General features: G+C 41.6%; 1 protein-coding gene across 4 annotated transcripts in view; it reads right to left on the minus strand.

Annotated features, from left to right (window-relative positions):
* ZZZ3 (zinc finger ZZ-type containing 3) overlaps positions 1-18704 on the minus strand; it is a 1369419-nt gene that overhangs the window by 277653 nt on the left and 1073062 nt on the right. For all 4 annotated transcript variants that reach the window (XM_044085855.1, XM_044085854.1, XM_044085853.1 and 1 more), the window contains one exon: positions 4117-4212. In XM_044085855.1, coding sequence (XP_043941790.1) covers positions 4117-4212 — 96 coding nt within the window. The remainder of the gene's footprint in view (positions 1-4116; positions 4213-18704) is intronic.

Consider the following 18704-nt stretch of genomic DNA (forward strand, 5'->3'; position numbering starts at 1 on the left):
TCTAACATATTTTTTATACGAATACTTTTTTTATATACCACTTTGGGTTTTTCTCCTATTTTACTCACCACTTGTTCATCATTCTTCAGTAAAAAAACAATTTTTATACAATATATCTCTTAGCTCAGAGAACTGGGGAGTACAAGTCAAAATCCATGCCCTCCCAAAGAAACACTGATTATCCCTTGTGGTACCACTTCTAATAGTATTGATGTTTTCTGGTTCGGGTTGTGGGTCCATGCCCACTCCTAAACCCAAAAGTGGACAAAAATGTCCTCTTTCCCTTTTCTCAGCGACTTCTTGTAGGATTGGTTCTAAAAATTCGTGTGGATACCCTCTTTTACTCTGCATATTACATAACACATCTCTTTCATGATAAAAGATGTCAATCTCACTTATCATCCTAGCAAGTCTAACCCCCCCCCCCCCCCCCGTCCCTTGACAAGACACTTTTTCTGGTGTATGGGGTGACAGCTTTCAAAGTGTAATAATGTGTTCGAGTAAGTGGGTTTCCAGTAAATAGTTGAAGTAAATTTCTTCATCTGCCTATTTTTATCAATCCGAATATCCATATAGTTAATATACTCACTATTAGTTTCCATAGTAAATTGTAAGAAACTGGTACTGATATTCAAATAGCTGAAAAATTCTTGTAACTGATCCTGGCCCCCTCCCCACAAAATAAGGATGTCATCTAGGTATTAGTGTTATTTCTGATATTAATTCAGGCAACTGTGAGATAGTCCTTAACCAATCTTTAATTTAAGTAGTGCCCGAGTGACCGAGGAATGGGCAAATTTATTTCAGAGAGGCCTTAATTCCGTACCAACAAAAAAGGCCAATGTAGAAAAAACACTAGTGGATTTTATGACTTATGTCAGAAAACTTAATTTAAATTTAATTTTGGATAACAACTGTATTGAACAGTATAATATACAATGTAAAAAAAATAGTGTCTACAACCTACCCCTACACCCCTCCCTACAGCTGTTTGACATGATTTGTACTAATGACATAAGAAATATATGTAAGAAGAACAAACATACTATAGAGACTAGTAATTTAACTGTAGCAGACAGTAATTTGTTATTAAGTATATGCAATGACAAGTCTATTCGGGTTATGAAGCCAGATAAAGGGAGAGGGTTGGTGGTGATGGACCAGCAAAGATATGTGGACAGTATGTTTTGTCACTTACATGGTGATGGTTATGAACAAGTGTCAATTAATGAGCTAAACATAGCTTATAGGAAAACTGACACCACCTTGTATGAACTACTGATGAATGACCAGATACAAAAAAATGAGTATGAATTTATTACTCAAACTAATCCAAGGATCCCTACGATTTTTGGGATCCCAAAGATCCACAAAGACACCACCAACCCCCCCTTAAGACCAATTGTTGATGTAAAAGCATGTCACATCTTAACAATAGCCACATTTTTGGATTATCATCTAAAAAATGTTTGATTAAATTCTCCCATATTATTACTGACTCATGGGACGGTCTTAGAAAAATTAAGCAGGATTTGTATAGTGAAGATAGTATATGGGTAACAATTGACGTGAAATATTTGTTTAATGTTATTCCACATTCAGAGGGTGTGGAATTATTCTATGATTTTTTGTGTAAGAATCCCCAATATTCACATGACCGAATACTTACATTTAGGACCTTAATGGAGTTGGTCCTAGAAAACAATTTCATTCTGTTTGAAGGTTAACTTTTCAGACAAACCTCTGGTGTTGCCATGGCGGCAGTTTGTGCCCTCATGTTTGCTAATATAGTGCTTACGCAATGGGAGGTTACAAAAGTTTTTGTTACAGAACAATACAAGTTATGTCAATTTTACGGCAGATACCTAGATGACATCCTTATTTTGTGAGGAGGGGGCCAGGATCGGTTGCAAGAATTTTTCAGCTATTTGAATATCAGTACCAGTTTCTTACAATTTACTATGGAAACTAATAGTGAGTATATTAACTATATGGATATTCGGATTGATAAAAATAGGCAGATGAAGAAATTTACTTCAACTATTTACTGGAAACCCACTTACTCGAACACATTATTACACTTTGAAAGCTGTCACCCCATACACCAGAAAAAGTCTCTGTCAAGGGACAGGGGGGTTAGACTTGCTAGGATGATAAGTGAGATTGACATGTTTTATCATGAAAGAGATGTGTTATGTAATATGCTGAGTAAAAGAGGTTATCTACACGAATTTTTAGAACCAATCCTACAAGAAGTCGCTGAGAAAAGGGAAAGAGGACATTTTTGTCCACTTTTGGGTTTAGGAGTGGGCATGGACCCACAACCCGAACCAGAAAACATCAGTACTATTAGAAGTAGTACCACAAGGGATAATCAGTGTTCCTTTGGGAGGGCATGGATTTTGACTTATACTCCCCAGTTCTCTGAGCTAAGAGATATATTGTATAAAAATTGTTTTTTTTACTGAAGAATGATGAACAAGTGGTGAGTAAAATAGGAGAAAAACCCAAAGTGGTATATAAAAAAAGTATTCAATAAAAAATATGTTAGAAAGTAAGAAGAGTGAAAAAAGTATGCCACAGGGTAGATATACCACAAAATGTGGCCATTGCTCTCAATGTAGGTTTATATTAGAGGGAAATAATGTTGAAATACCTGCCTATGGGTAGTGCGATCTTGGAACAAGAGCAATTGTGGTACCAAAAATGTGGTCTATTTAGCCCTGTGCCAGGTTTGTGAAAGATATTATGTGGGGAAAACTAAAAATGCTTTCAGGACATGCATCTACCAGCACACTTATGATACAGGGAGAGGTAACAATAAAAATGCTTTGGCAAAACACCTCATTCAGTTTCCTGAACATAATTTTAAATTTCATGTACTAGAACATGTAGTTTTGGATGATAGAGGGGGACCCAGTGACACATTTTTAGAGTATAAAGAATTGCTGTGGCAACTGAGGGTCAATGCGGTGAACCCCCCAGGTTTCAATGAAGTCATATTGTTAGCTTTTTTAAAACTCAAATCAGAGTTTTATTTCTAATTTTATGTTAGATTATGTTAGGGTTACTATATCATAGTTTTATTAGATATTTAGGACTTAACAGATTTTTGTTTATATATATGAATATATATGTATTATAAAAGAAGCATAGGAAGTTGTGTTACATGATGCACTGTTTCACACGTGTGTAGTGCTGCGGTAGCGTTGTCGCCTCACAGTTAGACGTTGCCCGTTCGATTCTCAGTTAGAGCATCTTCTGTGTGGTGACATGCGTGAATGGGCGTTCCTTCGTTGAAGGTTGTGCGTTAGGCCCGGCAAGCCAGTACGTAAAAATCTACTGTCAGTCATTAGCGGATCGGAGTTCCGCTGTGGCGACCCCTAACCGGGAAAAGCCGAAAGACACAACAACAACAACATATTTTTATTATGAGTGTTGACACTATAAAAACTAATGGCAATTTTTCTAATTAGTTAAGGTTATGGTGGGGTTTTATACATACATACATACATATATATATATATATATATATATATATATATATATATATATATATATATATATATATATATATATATAAATATATAGGGTGGGTTTTTTATATATATATATATATATATATATATATATATATATAAATATATATAGGGTGGGTTTTATATATATATATATATATATAAATAAATGTGTGTGAGTCTTCTTTTACTGCACTTATTCTGAAGAAGTCATAGTTCACAACTGACGAAAGCGCTAAATAAATTGTTGATTCCAGCTCGTGATGGTCCTGTGCCTTTGTGAAAAATTGAAATATAAAACTTGCTGACAGTTGAAAACTCCCAATAACAGTCTCTAGAAACGCTGGAAACCAAGAGATCCGTGCCGCGGCAAACTAGATCTAAGGTAATTTCAGCAGTGAGTTGTGGGATAAGGGGTTGGGTCTCAAGCTACTGGAGAACTTTGAGCTTGCTAGTCGACCATGTTGGAGCCGAGGATCGGCTCCGTACCAATCAGTGAAGAATGAATGGCGAGACTGAACAACTTCACATTATATTTTCCAACAACAAAAACAAACGAAGTGCAAAAAGCAAACTGGACTTGGAACAGCAGCCTTACCTTCTTTGAATACATATACAAGTTTGGAGTTCGACCAGGCACAGGGATCCCAGCTTTTGTCAGTTTTATGAAATACTTCTGTACCCTGCTTGCAACCTAGAAGCAATGCAAGACAGAAACAGTAAATGTAAGTAAAGGCAGTTCACTATTAATAACAAGACATTTCAAATGCTAAGCAGTCAGGATTAGTAAAAACATTGACAATGATGTATGCAAATGAAAAGTCACTGCAAGTACAACATATAACCATTTTTTTTTTTTGCTGGCTTCACAGTCAACTGCAGTGGTTTTCTACCAGAAGGAAAACATCATCTGTTTTGGATTTTAAAGATGACAAGAGACTGACTTCTTCATATCTTACATGGCCATTTCATATCATAACTTGTCATACATTTTTTTATTTCATTCTATTAATTATGAGTACTATATAAAGCACATGTATAATGTAAACTTATTTTACCCCACAGCTTAAATAAATGCTTTGTAACACCTTTCCAGAACAAAGGGATAAATCACTGACACCTTTTCTAGAAGGCAAGGCATACTTTTGTAAATGATTTTACAGTGAGCCTGTGTACCCCTTCCTCCTAATGCAATAACTCAAACTTTTCTATGTACAGTGGTTTTCTGAACTTTGTTCTGATCACAAGCACAGTATCCTTACCTTCCACTTAGAGAAAAGTGCAGTTGTGTAAAAATCTTATCCTAACAGTAAATGTCTTTCTTTTCACTGCTGCAGTATTCATCACCTCTGGGATCTCCTGCCAAGGATAGCCCAACATCCAGCCAGTATACCAATGCCTTTATTACCTAGGGGCATCTTACATCAGACGTATGCTCCCCAACCAAGTGTAGGGCATAAAGATGATGTGTGCTCTCAATCCACAACTGACGTGCCTCAGGAAAACCAGGACCCCCAGTGGAAAAGAGAACATGTACATCCAAACACAGGAAGACAAGAAGAACCTCTTAGCCAGAAAGAAAATACCACCCATGGTAGAAGAGGAAAAAGAAAAGGGGTAGGAGGGAGGCAGTGCATACTGTAACAGTGAAAAGGACATCTATTGTTATGGTAAGATTTTACACAACTGTACTATGTCCTTCCATATCGCTGCTGCAGTATTCATCTGGAACAGTACAAAGTCTACAACGAAGGCAAGGGGGATCCCCCCCCCCCCCACAAATCCATTCATGACAGCCTTGTCAAAACCTGTCCTGTCTCTGGAAATAACATCCAATTTGTAATGTTTAGTGAATGTGTGAACCAAAGACCAAGTAGCAGCTTAAAGATGGAGTTGGTGTCCAAACCCTTGAAAAAAGCTACCAAGGAAGCCACTGCCTTACTAGAATGAGCCTGAACAGAAGCAGACAACTGTTTTCCATGAAAAGAATTAACAAAACAAATTTCCTTGTTAATCCAAGAAGAGATGGCTTGCTTAGAAATTGCCAAACACAATTTTACGGTATGAAAGATAACAGAATGTTGATCAGATTTACGAAAGGCCTTTGTTTTGTCTAAATAATACCCAAACTGTCTATGCAAGTCCAAGGTAAGAAGAAAGTACAGTTGTGTACACTTACCATAAATGTAGATGTTCGAGTGTATTCACTGTTGCAGTCATTACATTTGGGCAATCTACTGGTAGGCTGCCCTCAGTTGGCCTGAATTCCAAAGTCTTGGGTCCTGCGTCGGTTGCCGTCACCTCTTCCATGACGTCAGGGGTATAAAACATGCTGCCAACGCCATTTTCTTTGTTTTTTCTTGCCCCAGATGTCAGGTGCCCCCCAAAAGGTAGCAATATATATATATATATATATATATATATATATATATATATATATATAATATATACACACATATATTACACACACACACACACACATGCATCAAAATAAACTTTACCTTCATCTACAAGCAAATATACCACATAGGTTGTAGAAGATAGAGAAGGAAAGATAAACTCCAGAATGAAAGGGGAATGGTGGGAGGGTAACCTGGACTGCAACAGTGAATACACTTGAACATCTACATTTATGGTAAGTGTACACAACTGTACTATGTTCTTCGTGTTTCACTGTTGCAATCATTACATTTGGGTAGAATCCCAACGCTATGGTTGGGAGGCTGGAGCTAAACAGCATTAGGTGCGGCTATAAGGCCCTGCAGAACTGCAGTGGCAAAGCCTGCCCTGGACTTAGAGTAGAGAAGCAAATTATAAGGTTTTGTAAAGGTGTGAACAGAACTCCAAGTAGCAGCCTCTAGAATGTCTCGGGTGGAATGAGACCTAATGCCCACAGACCTAATGGGCACAATTTACCATGGTGCAAGTAGCAGAAACGAATGCAGTGGCTTATCCACTTTGAAATAGTCTGCTTTGAAATAGCCTTTCCTTCTGATCCTGCAGTATATGCCACTAGTAATTTCTCAGTTTTTCTTAGAGCTTTAGTCCTGCTCAAGTAGAATCTTAGCTGCCTGTGTACGTCCAAGGAATGCAGAATTCTCTCCCCCTTATTCTGCAGATTTGGATAAAAGGTTGGCAGATGAATAGTTTGGTTAAGAGCCACACTGGAAACCACCTTAGGCATAAATGTAGGCTTTGTCCTCAGAAACATCCTGTCTGGGTAAAATATGATAAAAGGCTCTACAGCCATGAGGGCCTGTAGCACTGAAACTCTTCTTGCTGAAGTAATTGCTAGTAGCAGAGCTGTTTTCCATGATAACAACTTTATATCAGCGGTAGCAGCTGGTTCAAATGGAGGCAGGGTGAGGTCGTCAAACACATAACTGAGGTCCCATGCAGGTATTGGTGATCTTCTAGGAGGCCTTACATTTTTGGCTCCTCTAAGATACTGCTTTAGTAAAGGATGAAAAAAGATTGGTGGCTCTGTATTGTAATGAGCCGAAATGGGAGAGGCATGGATTTTAATTGATGAGAAAGATAGGCCTTTGTCAAGCATCTCAGTCAGGTACTGTAATATCTGAGGAATATATGGTTCTACTGTATCAGTTCCTTGTGCTTGATTCCAAGCACAGAATCTCTTCCATTTATCAGCATAAGATTTTCTAGTACTAGGCCTTCTGGCTTCCAAAATGACATCCATCACAGCTTTACTGAGAGGTGTTTGTATAACTACATGGTCAGCCATGCTGCCAGGTTCAGAGTCTGGAGTTGATTGTGCAGGATCTGATTGTTTTGCTGGGACAGTAGTTGAGGTCTTTGAGATAAGGTCCAAGCTGGGTATTGAGACAAGTTCCTTAGGATGGGGTATCAGTATTGGTGGGACCAGTCCAGGGCAATTAGTATCATCTTTGGTTTCTCTTGTCTGACTTTTAGGAGGACCTTGGGAAGAAGAGGCAGAGGAGGAAAGGTATAAACTGATGGGTTTTTCCAACTGAAGGGTAGGGCGTCCACTTTCCATGCTTGTCTGTGATAAGTCCTTGTGCAGAATCTTTTCAACTGATAATCTTGAGGGGAGGCAAACAGATCTATGTCTGGGCTCCCCCATTTCTTTGTTATCATGCTGAAGACTTGTAGATCTAGTTTCCACTCATGGGGATCCATAAGGTTTCTACTAAAATCGTTTGCCACAGTATTTTGCCTTCCTGGCAGGAATTGAGCTTGAAGATGTATTTGGTAACTGTGTGCCCCCCCCCCCCCTGCTTGTTTATATACCACATGACCGTGGTGTTGTCCATCTTTATCAAATGTTGTCCTGGATGAAGCAAGTCCTTGAAGGCTGTTAGGGCATTTTGAACAGCTAGCATCTCTTTGATTGATATATAGATGCATTTGATTTGGTGCCCATATGCCCTGAATGCATCTTCCCGCCATATGGGCCCCCCAGGCATAATCTGATGAGTCTGTTAAGGTTTGGCTGGCAGGGGGTAGAGTGAAGGACCGTCACATGTTTTGGTGACATGCCTTTGCCCACCATAGAAACTCCTGTTGTAGGCAGGGAATGAGAGGAATCATTGTTTCCAGACTGTGACAATGTTGACTTCATAAACCTTTTAGGTACCATTGAAGTTTCCTCATATGCAGTCTTGCATATGGAATCAGTAGGATGCAGGATGCCACGAAGCCCAAAGCCTGTAGAATTTGTCTTGCAGATAACTGGGTTTTTCTTGCCATTAGTTTGAAGTAAGTAGTCAGTTGCCTTTGCTTGTTTGGTGTGAGGTAAGCCATCTGGGCAGTTGTATTCAAGCTTGCACCCAGGAATGTTATCTTTTGAGATGATACCAGTTGTGATTTCTTTTTGTTTATTGTGTACCCTAGGCATGTTAGAAGCCTTTTCACAAATGCCAGGTGTTGAAGAAGAATGTCCTTGTTCTCTGCTTTAATGAGACAGTCATCCAAGTAAGGATATATTTGAATTTTTTCTTTGTCTGCAAAATGCAATTACTGGTGCCAGGCACTTTGTAAAGACCCTGGGCGCAGTAGATAAGCCAAAGGGCAGTGCAGAGAATTGGTAATGCATTAAGCCAGCCTTGAATATGAGGTATCTTCTGCACAATTGTCTTATTGGGACATGCTGGTATGCCTCTTTTAGGTCTAATGTCACCAGCCAAGCATTCTTGCCCAGCATGGGCAGAAGCTGCTGCAAAGTCAGACTTTGAATTTTGGAATGTCCAGGTATGTGTTCAAAATTGATAAATCCAGTATTGGCCGCCAGGCCTTGTCCTTTCTGGGTACCAAGAACAGTCTTGAGTAAAAACCTTGTCCTTTTTCCTGTTCTGGTACTGGCTGAATGGCCCCCATATCCATGAGGGACATAACCTGTTTCTGTGCCTCTGCCCATTAATTTTTTGGCAGATCTGGCCAACCCTTTGCCATTGGCAAAGTATGGAAATGGAATCTGTATCCCTGTGATACAATGTTTAGCACCCACTTGTCCTGGGTTATTAACTGCCAATTTTGAGCAAAAAGTGCTAATTTTCCCCCTAAGGGTGCTGCCAAAAGATATGTGCTTGGTGCAGGCAGAAGGAAGTCACTGGGACTGTTTTTTGTAGGTTTGTGCTTTATCTCCTCCAAATTTGGAGGTAGAAGCGCCCCATTGCTTTGACTTGTATGTGCCTGGTATCTGGAACCCTTAGGGTGTCTGGATTTGCCCTTCTGTCTGACACAGGAAAGGACCAGTTTTTTGTAGGCCAGTGTCTACTGAATCTCGGTAGCTGCACTTGTAAGAAGTCTTTTACAGTTTGCATAGACTTAGCTTTGTCTTACATTTTCTTTAAAACCTCTTCTGCCTTAACACCAAACAGAGTATCATGCTGTACATCTAGCAATTTAGCTTTAACATGATCAGGCAAATTTTGTTCCTTTAGCCAGGCATGCCTCCTAATCACAGATCCAGTAACTGCGGCCCTGCAGGAGGCCTCTAAGGAATCAAAACCACATTGCAAAGTACGCTTTCCAACCTGTTCAGCTGCATGCAATAATTCCTGCAATTCTTTGTTTTCTGCACATTCAGAAATCAACATTATTTTCTGTATCAGCAATCCCATAACATGTTGTTGATACTTGAGCATATGAGCATATGAAATTGACTGTTTAAGGCCCTAATTGCCAAGGTTGCAGATGTATAAACCTTTTTTCCCCCATCTACCCAGTGCCCTTGAATCTCTGTCAGAGGGGGTAGGATTTTTTGCCGTTGAGGCATTAACTCCCTTTGGATCCTGTGAAATAGTTTCAGGATCAGCAGCAGGGTTTCTACATAAAAATTTATGTGAGTCAGGGACCCTGTAATATCTGTCAGGCTTGCTGGGAACCGGAGGTAAGGAGTCAAGCTTGACTCCGAAAAGACATCATCCACAATGTCTAAAACAGGGGGTATGGCTAAAGGCCTGTATGGAGGAAATCCCTAAGCCTCTTTTTTGATTCTGAGAAATCTCGACTTTCCCAGTGAAAATGCTCCCTCACAGTATGCAAGGTTTCTCCAAATGAATACTCCTCAGGAGGTGATGCAGATGGCAAGACTCCTCTGCATCTGAATCCTCATAGGGAGGTATAGATAATTCCTGAGGAATCAGAAGAAATAGAAACCTGATCTGAAGATTCATAATCAGTGTCTTGCCTAGGACTCTTATCTGGAGGGGGATGGATACCCCTGATCAAAGTAATGCCTTCAGCCATTTTGATCATCTGTTTTTTAGGCATAGAGGCCTGTGCACGTGGCTCATGCGTCATTTTTTTAGTTTTTGAAGTTGCGTGTCTTTGGTTTTGCAGCTGTCATCGGTTTGATATACAAATGCTGAGGCCTGAATACACCCTCAGAAGCCGGTGCCTGCTCAGCGGCCCTGGACCCATCCGAGGGAGATACATCCATGGGTCCAATACTTTGAGTATCTTGTGGCATGCCGGACTCCACATGGGTATCGGTAGGGGCCTGCGACTCGAAAGTAGCGGGTATCAGGGGCTGCGAAAGGGACTCGCTGAGTACCGGCGAACCGGGGACTGGCTTAGGAAAAGCTTTGTCATCAGTTTTGGACCTCAACCGTTTCTTTGCGTTTTTTATGTACCGCGGTAGTCGGATTGCTAGGTAGTTAAATCTAGCACAAAACCAACAGCCAGGCCCGTTGCGATCAGGGCCTAGGCAAGGAATACAGTATAAATGGAAATCCTTATGAGGTATTTGCTTCCCACAAGTAAAACAATTATTAACTTTTTTCTGACATCGGTATGGAGCAAGAAAAAATTTTCCCCAATGGGGTACTTAGCTTTAGTGAAGACTTCGGTTCTGAAACTCAAATTCGAATATTTCAGTAGTCGGCTGACCGGCACTTGCGAAATGCTTCTGCTTCGGGCACCGCGCAGCAAGAAAGACTAAAGAAAATGACGGCTGCATGTTTTATACCCCTGACGACCAGACGTCATGGAAGAGGAGACAGCAACCGATGCAGGACCCAAGATTATGGAATTCAGGCCGACTTGAGGGAAACCTGTCAGCAGATTACCCAAATGTAATGACTGCAACAGTGAAACATGAAGAACATCCTTCTCACTAGCAGACTGAGGTGAAGGGGGAAAAGGAAGAAAGCTGGATAGACTGATTAAGGACAGTTCATTATCCACCCTGGGCATAAAAAAAGGATTTGCATGGACAGGCACTGTTTCTATGAAAAGCCAAAAACCAGGGATCGCCAGCAAGGCCTGGAGTTCAGAAACTCTTCTAGCGGAAGTTAAAGTAATCAATAAAACAGTCTTCCAGGTGCAATGCTGCAAAGACGCAGCAGCAGCAGGCTTGAAAGGAAATCGTCAGTTTTTCAAGGACAAAATTAAGATCTTAAGAAGGAAGAATAGGCTTTCTTGAGGGGGGTGACATGAAGGACATCTTTTAGAAATTACATAACTTCAAATCTAGAGGCTAGAGGAGGGTTCAGTGGCATATAGGCAGAATTGCAAACAAATGAGCTTTCACTGAATAATATGCTAAGCTAGCATGTAGCAGTTAACACACAGGTGGGAAAGAACCAAGGGGACCCCCAATGAACAGGGATCCTGGTGATGTTTAAGACACCAGACAGTAAATCTCTTTCATTTGAATATATATATATGATTTTCTTGTACTGGGTTTCCTGGCCTCCTGCAGGACCTTAAGTGCATCCTCAGAAAATCGCTATTGGAAAGGAATCAAAACTCTATCACCCAAAGTGTCAGTTGAAGAGCAACCAAGTAAGGGTGAATGAAAGATCTGTTGTGCTGTGTGACAAGGTCCATGCAGTGAGGTAACTTGTGATGACTGCCCCTGGCCATATGGAATAAGAGGTGGGACCAGTGCTGCTTGGGCCAAAAGAAGTCACCAACAAGATTTTTGGAGTGCCCATCTGGATCTTGGGAAGAACAAGAAGGGGAGGAAAAACGAAAAACAAAGGAAGACTCCCTTTCAAGAGAAAGACATGGCATCCATTTTCCAAACCAAAGGACTTAGGATTCTGGAACAGAACTCAAGGAGTTGTCTGCTCAGGGGAAAGGTAGAAAGATCTACTTGAGGAATACCTCACCAATGAACTATGTCCAGGAACACATCAATGTGAATTATCCATTCATGAGGCTGTGTCTGGGTCCTGCTGAGAGAATCTGCCACAAGATTGTGCTCTGAAGGTATGTAGACTGCCTGTAGGTTCACCTGCAGACAGATGGCCATCTCCCAGTCTTAAAGGGCTAGTCTGCAAAGAAGTAAGACCTCAAGGCTCCTTGCTTGTTGGTGTTGTCTGTAAAAAAAAAAAAAAAAAAACCTTCAAGGAACCCGGCACCCACAACTAGTGGAAAGCTTGAAAAGCCAAAACAAGAGCCCTCATTTTCTTGATGTTGATGTGATCTGCCCTCTCCTAAGGGGAACAAAGGCCCTGAACCTTCAGGGTGCCTGAAGCAGTAACCCACCAAAGTTCTGAAGCGTCAGTGAAGAGTTCCTGGAATGGCGGAGAAGGTTGGAAGGGGACACCCAGACTGAGATACCTGTTGAATCCACCAGTGAAGTTCCAGTTTGAGACAAGGAAGCAGAAGAACCAGATAGTCTAGCGAGTGGCTGTGGTGATGCAACAGACTTGAAATACCACTGAAATTCTCTCATATGAAGCCTGACCCAGGGAAGCATAGGGATAGTAGAAGTCATGAACCCCACAGCCCTTAGAGACTCCCTGGCCAGAAGACAGGACAGAGGAAGCAAGAAAGAAAACAGTTCATGAATGGCAGAACCTTAGTGGAAGGAAGAGTTTTCATTCTGCAGCCTAGACAGATATGGTCCTGAGATGGACTCAACACTGACTTCTGAAGGCTGACTGTGAACCACAGGCTGTGCAATAGAAGCTGGGTAAAATGAAGATCCTGCAGGTCATCCAGATAGGAAAAGATCTGAATGTCCCAAAGCCTGCAAAAAAGCGACCACAGGATCTAGGCATTTGGAGAACAGCCTTGGGCCGTCTGAAATCCCAAAGTATAAAGCAGAAAACTGAAAATGAGAGTAAGAAAAGTACAGATGTGTACACTTACCATAAATGTAGATGTTCGAGTGTATTCACTGTTGCGGTCATTACATTTGGGTAATCTGCTGGCAGGTTGCCCTCAGTTGGCATGATTAACAAAGTCTTGGGTCCTGCGTCGGTTGCTGTCCCTTCTTCCATGACGTCAGGTCGTCAAGGGTATAAAACATGCAGCCGATGCAATTACACCAGTTTTTCTTGCCCCAGATGTCAGGTACCCCCAAAATGGGAAGCAAAAAAAAAAAAAAAAAAATATATATATATATATATATATATATATATATATATATATATATATATATATATATATATATATATATATATATATATATATATGCACACTATATATATATATATATATGCACACTATATATATATATATATATATATATATATATATATATATATACACACACACACACACACACACACACACACACATATATATATAAATAATTATAAAAAACGCAAAAATATACCTCCAAACAAAAGCAAATACACCAAAATGGCTTTTAAGCATAGTAAAAGGAAGTAGCGGTATAGTAAGAGAAAAATGGGGCTGGTGGGAGGGTAACCAGGACTACAACAGTGAATACACTCGAACATCTACATCTATGGTAAGTGTACACAACTGTATTATGTTCTTCGTGCTTCACTGTTGCAGTCATTACATTTGGGTAGATTCCCAAAGCTATGGTTGGGAGGATGGATTTATACAGCATTAGGACCAGCTATAAGGCCCTGCAAAACGGCAGTGGCAAAGCCAGCTCTGGATTTAGAGGAAAATTGGTTGGTGATGATAATGCTTGTTGAAAGTATGAACTGAACTCCAGGTAGTACCCTTTTAGAATATCCCTGGTAGGAACACCTCTGAGAAAGGCTGTTGACGTAGAGGCAGTCCTGGTGGAATGAGATCTGATCCCCTGGGTTATTGGTTTTCCATGGTGCTTATAACAGAAATGAATACAATGGCTTATCCATTTTGAAATGGTTTGCTTTGAAATAGCCTTCCCCTCTGCCCCTCCAGCAAATGCTACCAGCAGTTGTTCAGATTTTCTTCGAGATTTAGTCCTGTCCAAGTAGAATCTAAGTTGTCTGTGTACATCCAATGAATGCAGAATCCACTCCCCCTTGTTCTGTGGATTGGGAAAGAAAATTAGCAAATGAATGGACTGATTAAAAGCCACACTGGATACCACCTTAGGCATGAATGATGGATTGGTCCGCAGTGACACCCTGTCCGCATGAAAGATGATGAAATGCTCCACTGCCATAAGGGCCTGTAATTCAGATATCCTTCTAGCTGAAGTGATTGCTAAAAGGAAAGCTGTTTTCCAGGAAATAAATTTAAGTCTGCAGTAGCAGCTGGCTCGAAAGGAGGTAGAGTGAGTTTCTCCAATACAAAGTTAAGGTCCCAGGCAAGGGTTGGAGCTCTCTTGGGTGGTCTCAAGTTTTTGGCCCCTCTGAGATACTGCTTTAAAAGACGATGAGAGAAGAGGGGGTTTTCTGTGTTGTAATGAGCTGAAATGGCTAAGGCATGGATTTTTATGAAAGAAAAAGACAGGCCCTTGGGAAGCATCTCAGTTAAGTATTGCAAAATCTGAGGTAAATTGGGCACTGCTGTGTTCATCCCTTGAGATTGATTCCAGGCACAGAATCTTTTCCATTTGTCAGCATAATATTTTCTAGTACTAGGTCTTCTCTCCTTCAAAATGACATCCATCACAGGTTTGCTGAGGGATGCTAAAGGGGAATTTATGTGATTAGCCAAGCTGCAAGATTCAATGTTTGGAGCAGAGAGTGCAGAATTTGGTTCTCCTGCTGAGACAGTAAGGAAGGTGTCTGAGGCAGGTGCCACGGTGAAATGTGTGAGACACTGCGCAGGAGTGGGTACCAGTGTTGGCGAGGCCAGTCTGGAGCAATCAAAATAATTTTTGGTTTGTCCTGTTTGACTTTTAGTAGAACTTTGGAGAGCAGAGGCAGAGGGAGAAAGGTATAGACTGAAAGGTTTTTCCAGCTGAAGGACAGAGCATCCACATTCCAGGCTTTTTTGTAATGAGTTCTTGTGCAAAATTTGTCCAACTGGTAGTTCTGGGGTGAGGCAAAAAGATCTATGTCTGGGCTCCCCCATTTATGTGTCAACATGCTGAAAATCCGTGGTTCCAGTTTCCATTCGTGTGGGTCCATGAGATTTCTGCTTAGTTCGTCTGCCAGAACATTCAGCTTTCCTGGCAGGAATTGAGCTTGTAGTTGTACTTGGTATCTCAAGGCCGTGTTCCACAATGCCATGGCTAGTCTGCAGAGGGGGTAGGAATGTGTACCCCCTTGCTTGTTTATGTACCACATAACCGTGGTGTTGTCCGTCTTTATCAGTAATTGTCCTGGATGAAGGTAGTCCTTAAAGGCTGTCAGAGCATTCTGTACAGCTAGCATTTTTTTTGATTGATATGAAGGTGCATTTGATTTGGGCTCCATTTGCCCTGAATGCACTTCCTTGCCAGATGAGCCCCCCATGCATAGTCTGAAGCGTCTGTAGTTAGGGTTTGGGTGGGAGGCAGTGGTGTGAATGGCAGTCCCTTGATTTGGTGGCAGGCCTCTGCCCACCAGAGGAACTCTAGGCGCAGGCAAGGTAGGTTAGGAATCATTGTTTCCAGGCTGTGACAATGTTGACTCCATAAACTTTTTAAATACCACTGAAGTTTCCGCATATAGGTTCATAGGTTTATACTAGGCTATCTGCCCTAAGGCATTTATAAGCCTATCCCAAATTTTTGTGGCTTACGCCACCCCTTATATGAAAAAATACTGTGCCCATTAGTTTGTTGTGCCTCTGTCCAGCAGTGACACAGAGATGATTCCCGGGGTAAACCTACGATCTCCCATCCACAGGTCAAGATTTCTCTTGAACAGAGCCAGCAAGGTGCTCTGCCTCACATGGACTGGGATTTTATTCCACAGCATAGTCCTATTTATATCCGTGCTAAGGTTTAAGTTGCTTGCTCTAGTGGTTTTGGTGGATTTGGATTTTTTTGAGGTTCAGCATGTCCATTAATTCCGGGTTGGACATGGCCTTGTATGTCAGGCACATGTCACCTCTGAGCAGACGGTATGCGACTGAATAGAGCTGGGGTTTCTTCAATCTGGCAGCATATGACAGATTTTGGAGTCCCTCTTTATCCTTTTGGTGAGGAACTTTTGGGGTCTCTCCAATTGCTGCAGATGTCGGGTGAGATACATCCCGGATGGGGCATTGTACTCGATCATTGGTCTGATAAGTGAAGAGTACAGGGGAACAATGACCTCATTAGATCTGGATGTGAATCCCTTCATGATCAGGTGCGCAATGTAGAAGGTCTTTCTAACCACTTTAGCAACGTGAGTGTCAAAAGAAAGGCCACTGTCAACCTGGGTCCCCAGGTCCCTGATAACCTCTTCTGTGCTTAGTGGATTGCCACCTATATGGTAGCTTGGGGTTACCTTGTTTTTCCCGAAGGGTATGACTATACATTGCATATGGAATTAGAAGAATGCTGGAGGCCATGAACCCCAAGGCTTGCAGTATTTGCCTTGCAGATAGCAGGGTTTTATGCCCGCCTGTTTGAAGTAAGTCACCAAATGAATTTGCTTTTCTGGCATAAGGAAAGCCATCTGGGCAGTTGTATTCAAGCTTGCACCCAGGAATGTAATTTTTTGAGAGGGTACCAGATGTGATTTCTTTTCGTTTATGGTGTACCCTAGACAAGTTAGAACTCTTTTTACAAACGCCAGATGTTTTAGAAGAATGGCCTGGTTTTCTGCCTGGATTAGACAATCGTCCTGGTATGGATATATTTGAATATTTCTTTGCCTGCAAAATGCAATTACTGGAGCCAGGCACTTTGTGAATACCCTGGGCGCAGTAGACAAGCCAAAGGGCAGTGCAGAGAACTGATAATGCATGCAGCCTGCTTTGAAGCGTAGGCACCTTCTGCAAGATTCCCCGACTGGAATATGCAGGTAAGCCTCTTTTAAATTTAGAGTGGCCAACCAGGCATCCTTGCCTAGCATAAGAAGTAAATGGTGAAGAGTTAGCATCTTGAATTTTGGACTGTCCAGAAAGGTGTTTAGAGTAGACAGGTCCAGAATTGCAGAATTGGACGCCATGATTTGTCTTTTCTGGGTACCAGGAAAAGTCTGGAATAGAAACCTTGTCCCTTTTCCTCTTCTGGTACTAGATCTGGTACTAGTTGAATAGCCCCCATGTTTAGGAGGGAAAGTACTTGATTCTGAGCCTCTGCCCACTGATTTAGGGGCAGGTCTGGCCACCCGTTTGGGGTTGGCAGCATTTGGAAATGAAACCTGTATCCCTGGGACACTATATTTAACACCCATTTGTCCTGGGTTATAAGTTGCCAGTTTCTGGAATGAAGAGCCAGTTTACCCCCCCCAAAGGAGCGGGTAAGTGCTTGGTAATTTTAAAGGGAAGTCATTGAGACTGTTTACCATAGGGGTGGTGCCTTGTACAGACCCAGTAACAGCAGCCCTGCAAGAGGCCTCTAAAGAATCAAAACCACATTGCAAAGTATGCTTGCCATCTTGTTCAGCTGAATGCAATAAGTCCTGTAAATCTTTAATTCTCCACACAGTCAGAAATCAACATCATTTTCTGTTTAAGCAGTCCCATGATATGCTGTTGATATTTTAGCATAAGGAATTGACAGTTTAAAGCCCTGATTGCTAAAGTTGCAGAAGTATAAACCTTTTTAGCCCATCTATCCTGTGCCCTGGAGTCTCTATCAGAAGGGGTAGAATTTTTAGCAGTAGAAGCCTTAATGCCCTTGGGACCCTGAGAAATGGTTTTAGGGTCAGCAACAGGATTTTTGAAAAGGAATTAGTGGGACTCAGGAACCCTGTAGTACCTGTCTGGTTTGCTAGGGGCTGGAGGCAAGGAATCAGGGGCCATACTGGATTCCGAAAAACATCAACAATGTCTAGTACAGGAGGTATAGCCAAAGGCCTATGCTGAGGAAGAAGAAGGAAATCCCTAAGCCTCTTTTTGGATTCAGAGAAATCCTGACTTTCCCAGTGGAAATGCTCCCTTAAGGTATGTAAAGTTTCCCCAAAAGAGAAATCCTCAGGTGAAGAAGCAGAGGGAATGGAATCCTCTGCATCAGAGTCCTCATAAGTAGCTATGGACAAATCCAGATCATTATAAGAGTCAGAAGAAACAGAGCCCTGTTCAGAAGAATCATAGTCAAGTTCAATCCTAGGCCTTTTGGGGGGGGGGGGTTTGACTACCCCTGATTAGAGTAATTAAATCTTCAGCCATTTTGATTATTTGTTTTTTAGGCATAGGGGCCTGAACATGTGGCCTGGGAGTCATTTTTTTAGACACAGATCGAGATTTAGGCCTTAGTATCAAAGTTGGAGTCGGTTTAATATGCAAGTCTGTAGGCCTGAATACACCCTCAGAAGTCGGTGCCTGCTCAGCGGTTCTGGACCCATCCAAGGTAGAGACATCCGCGGGTTCCATATGTGAAGCATCTCGTGGCATACCGGACTCCGAATGGGTCTCACTAGAGGCCTGCGAATCAGAAGTAGTGGGTATCAGGGGCTGCGAAAGTGCCAG

This window comes from Protopterus annectens, chromosome 10.part0 (assembly GCF_019279795.1).
Source record: "Protopterus annectens isolate FY-2018-M chromosome 10.part0, PAN1.0, whole genome shotgun sequence".
Lineage (NCBI taxonomy): Eukaryota > Metazoa > Chordata > Ceratodontiformes > Protopteridae > Protopterus > Protopterus annectens.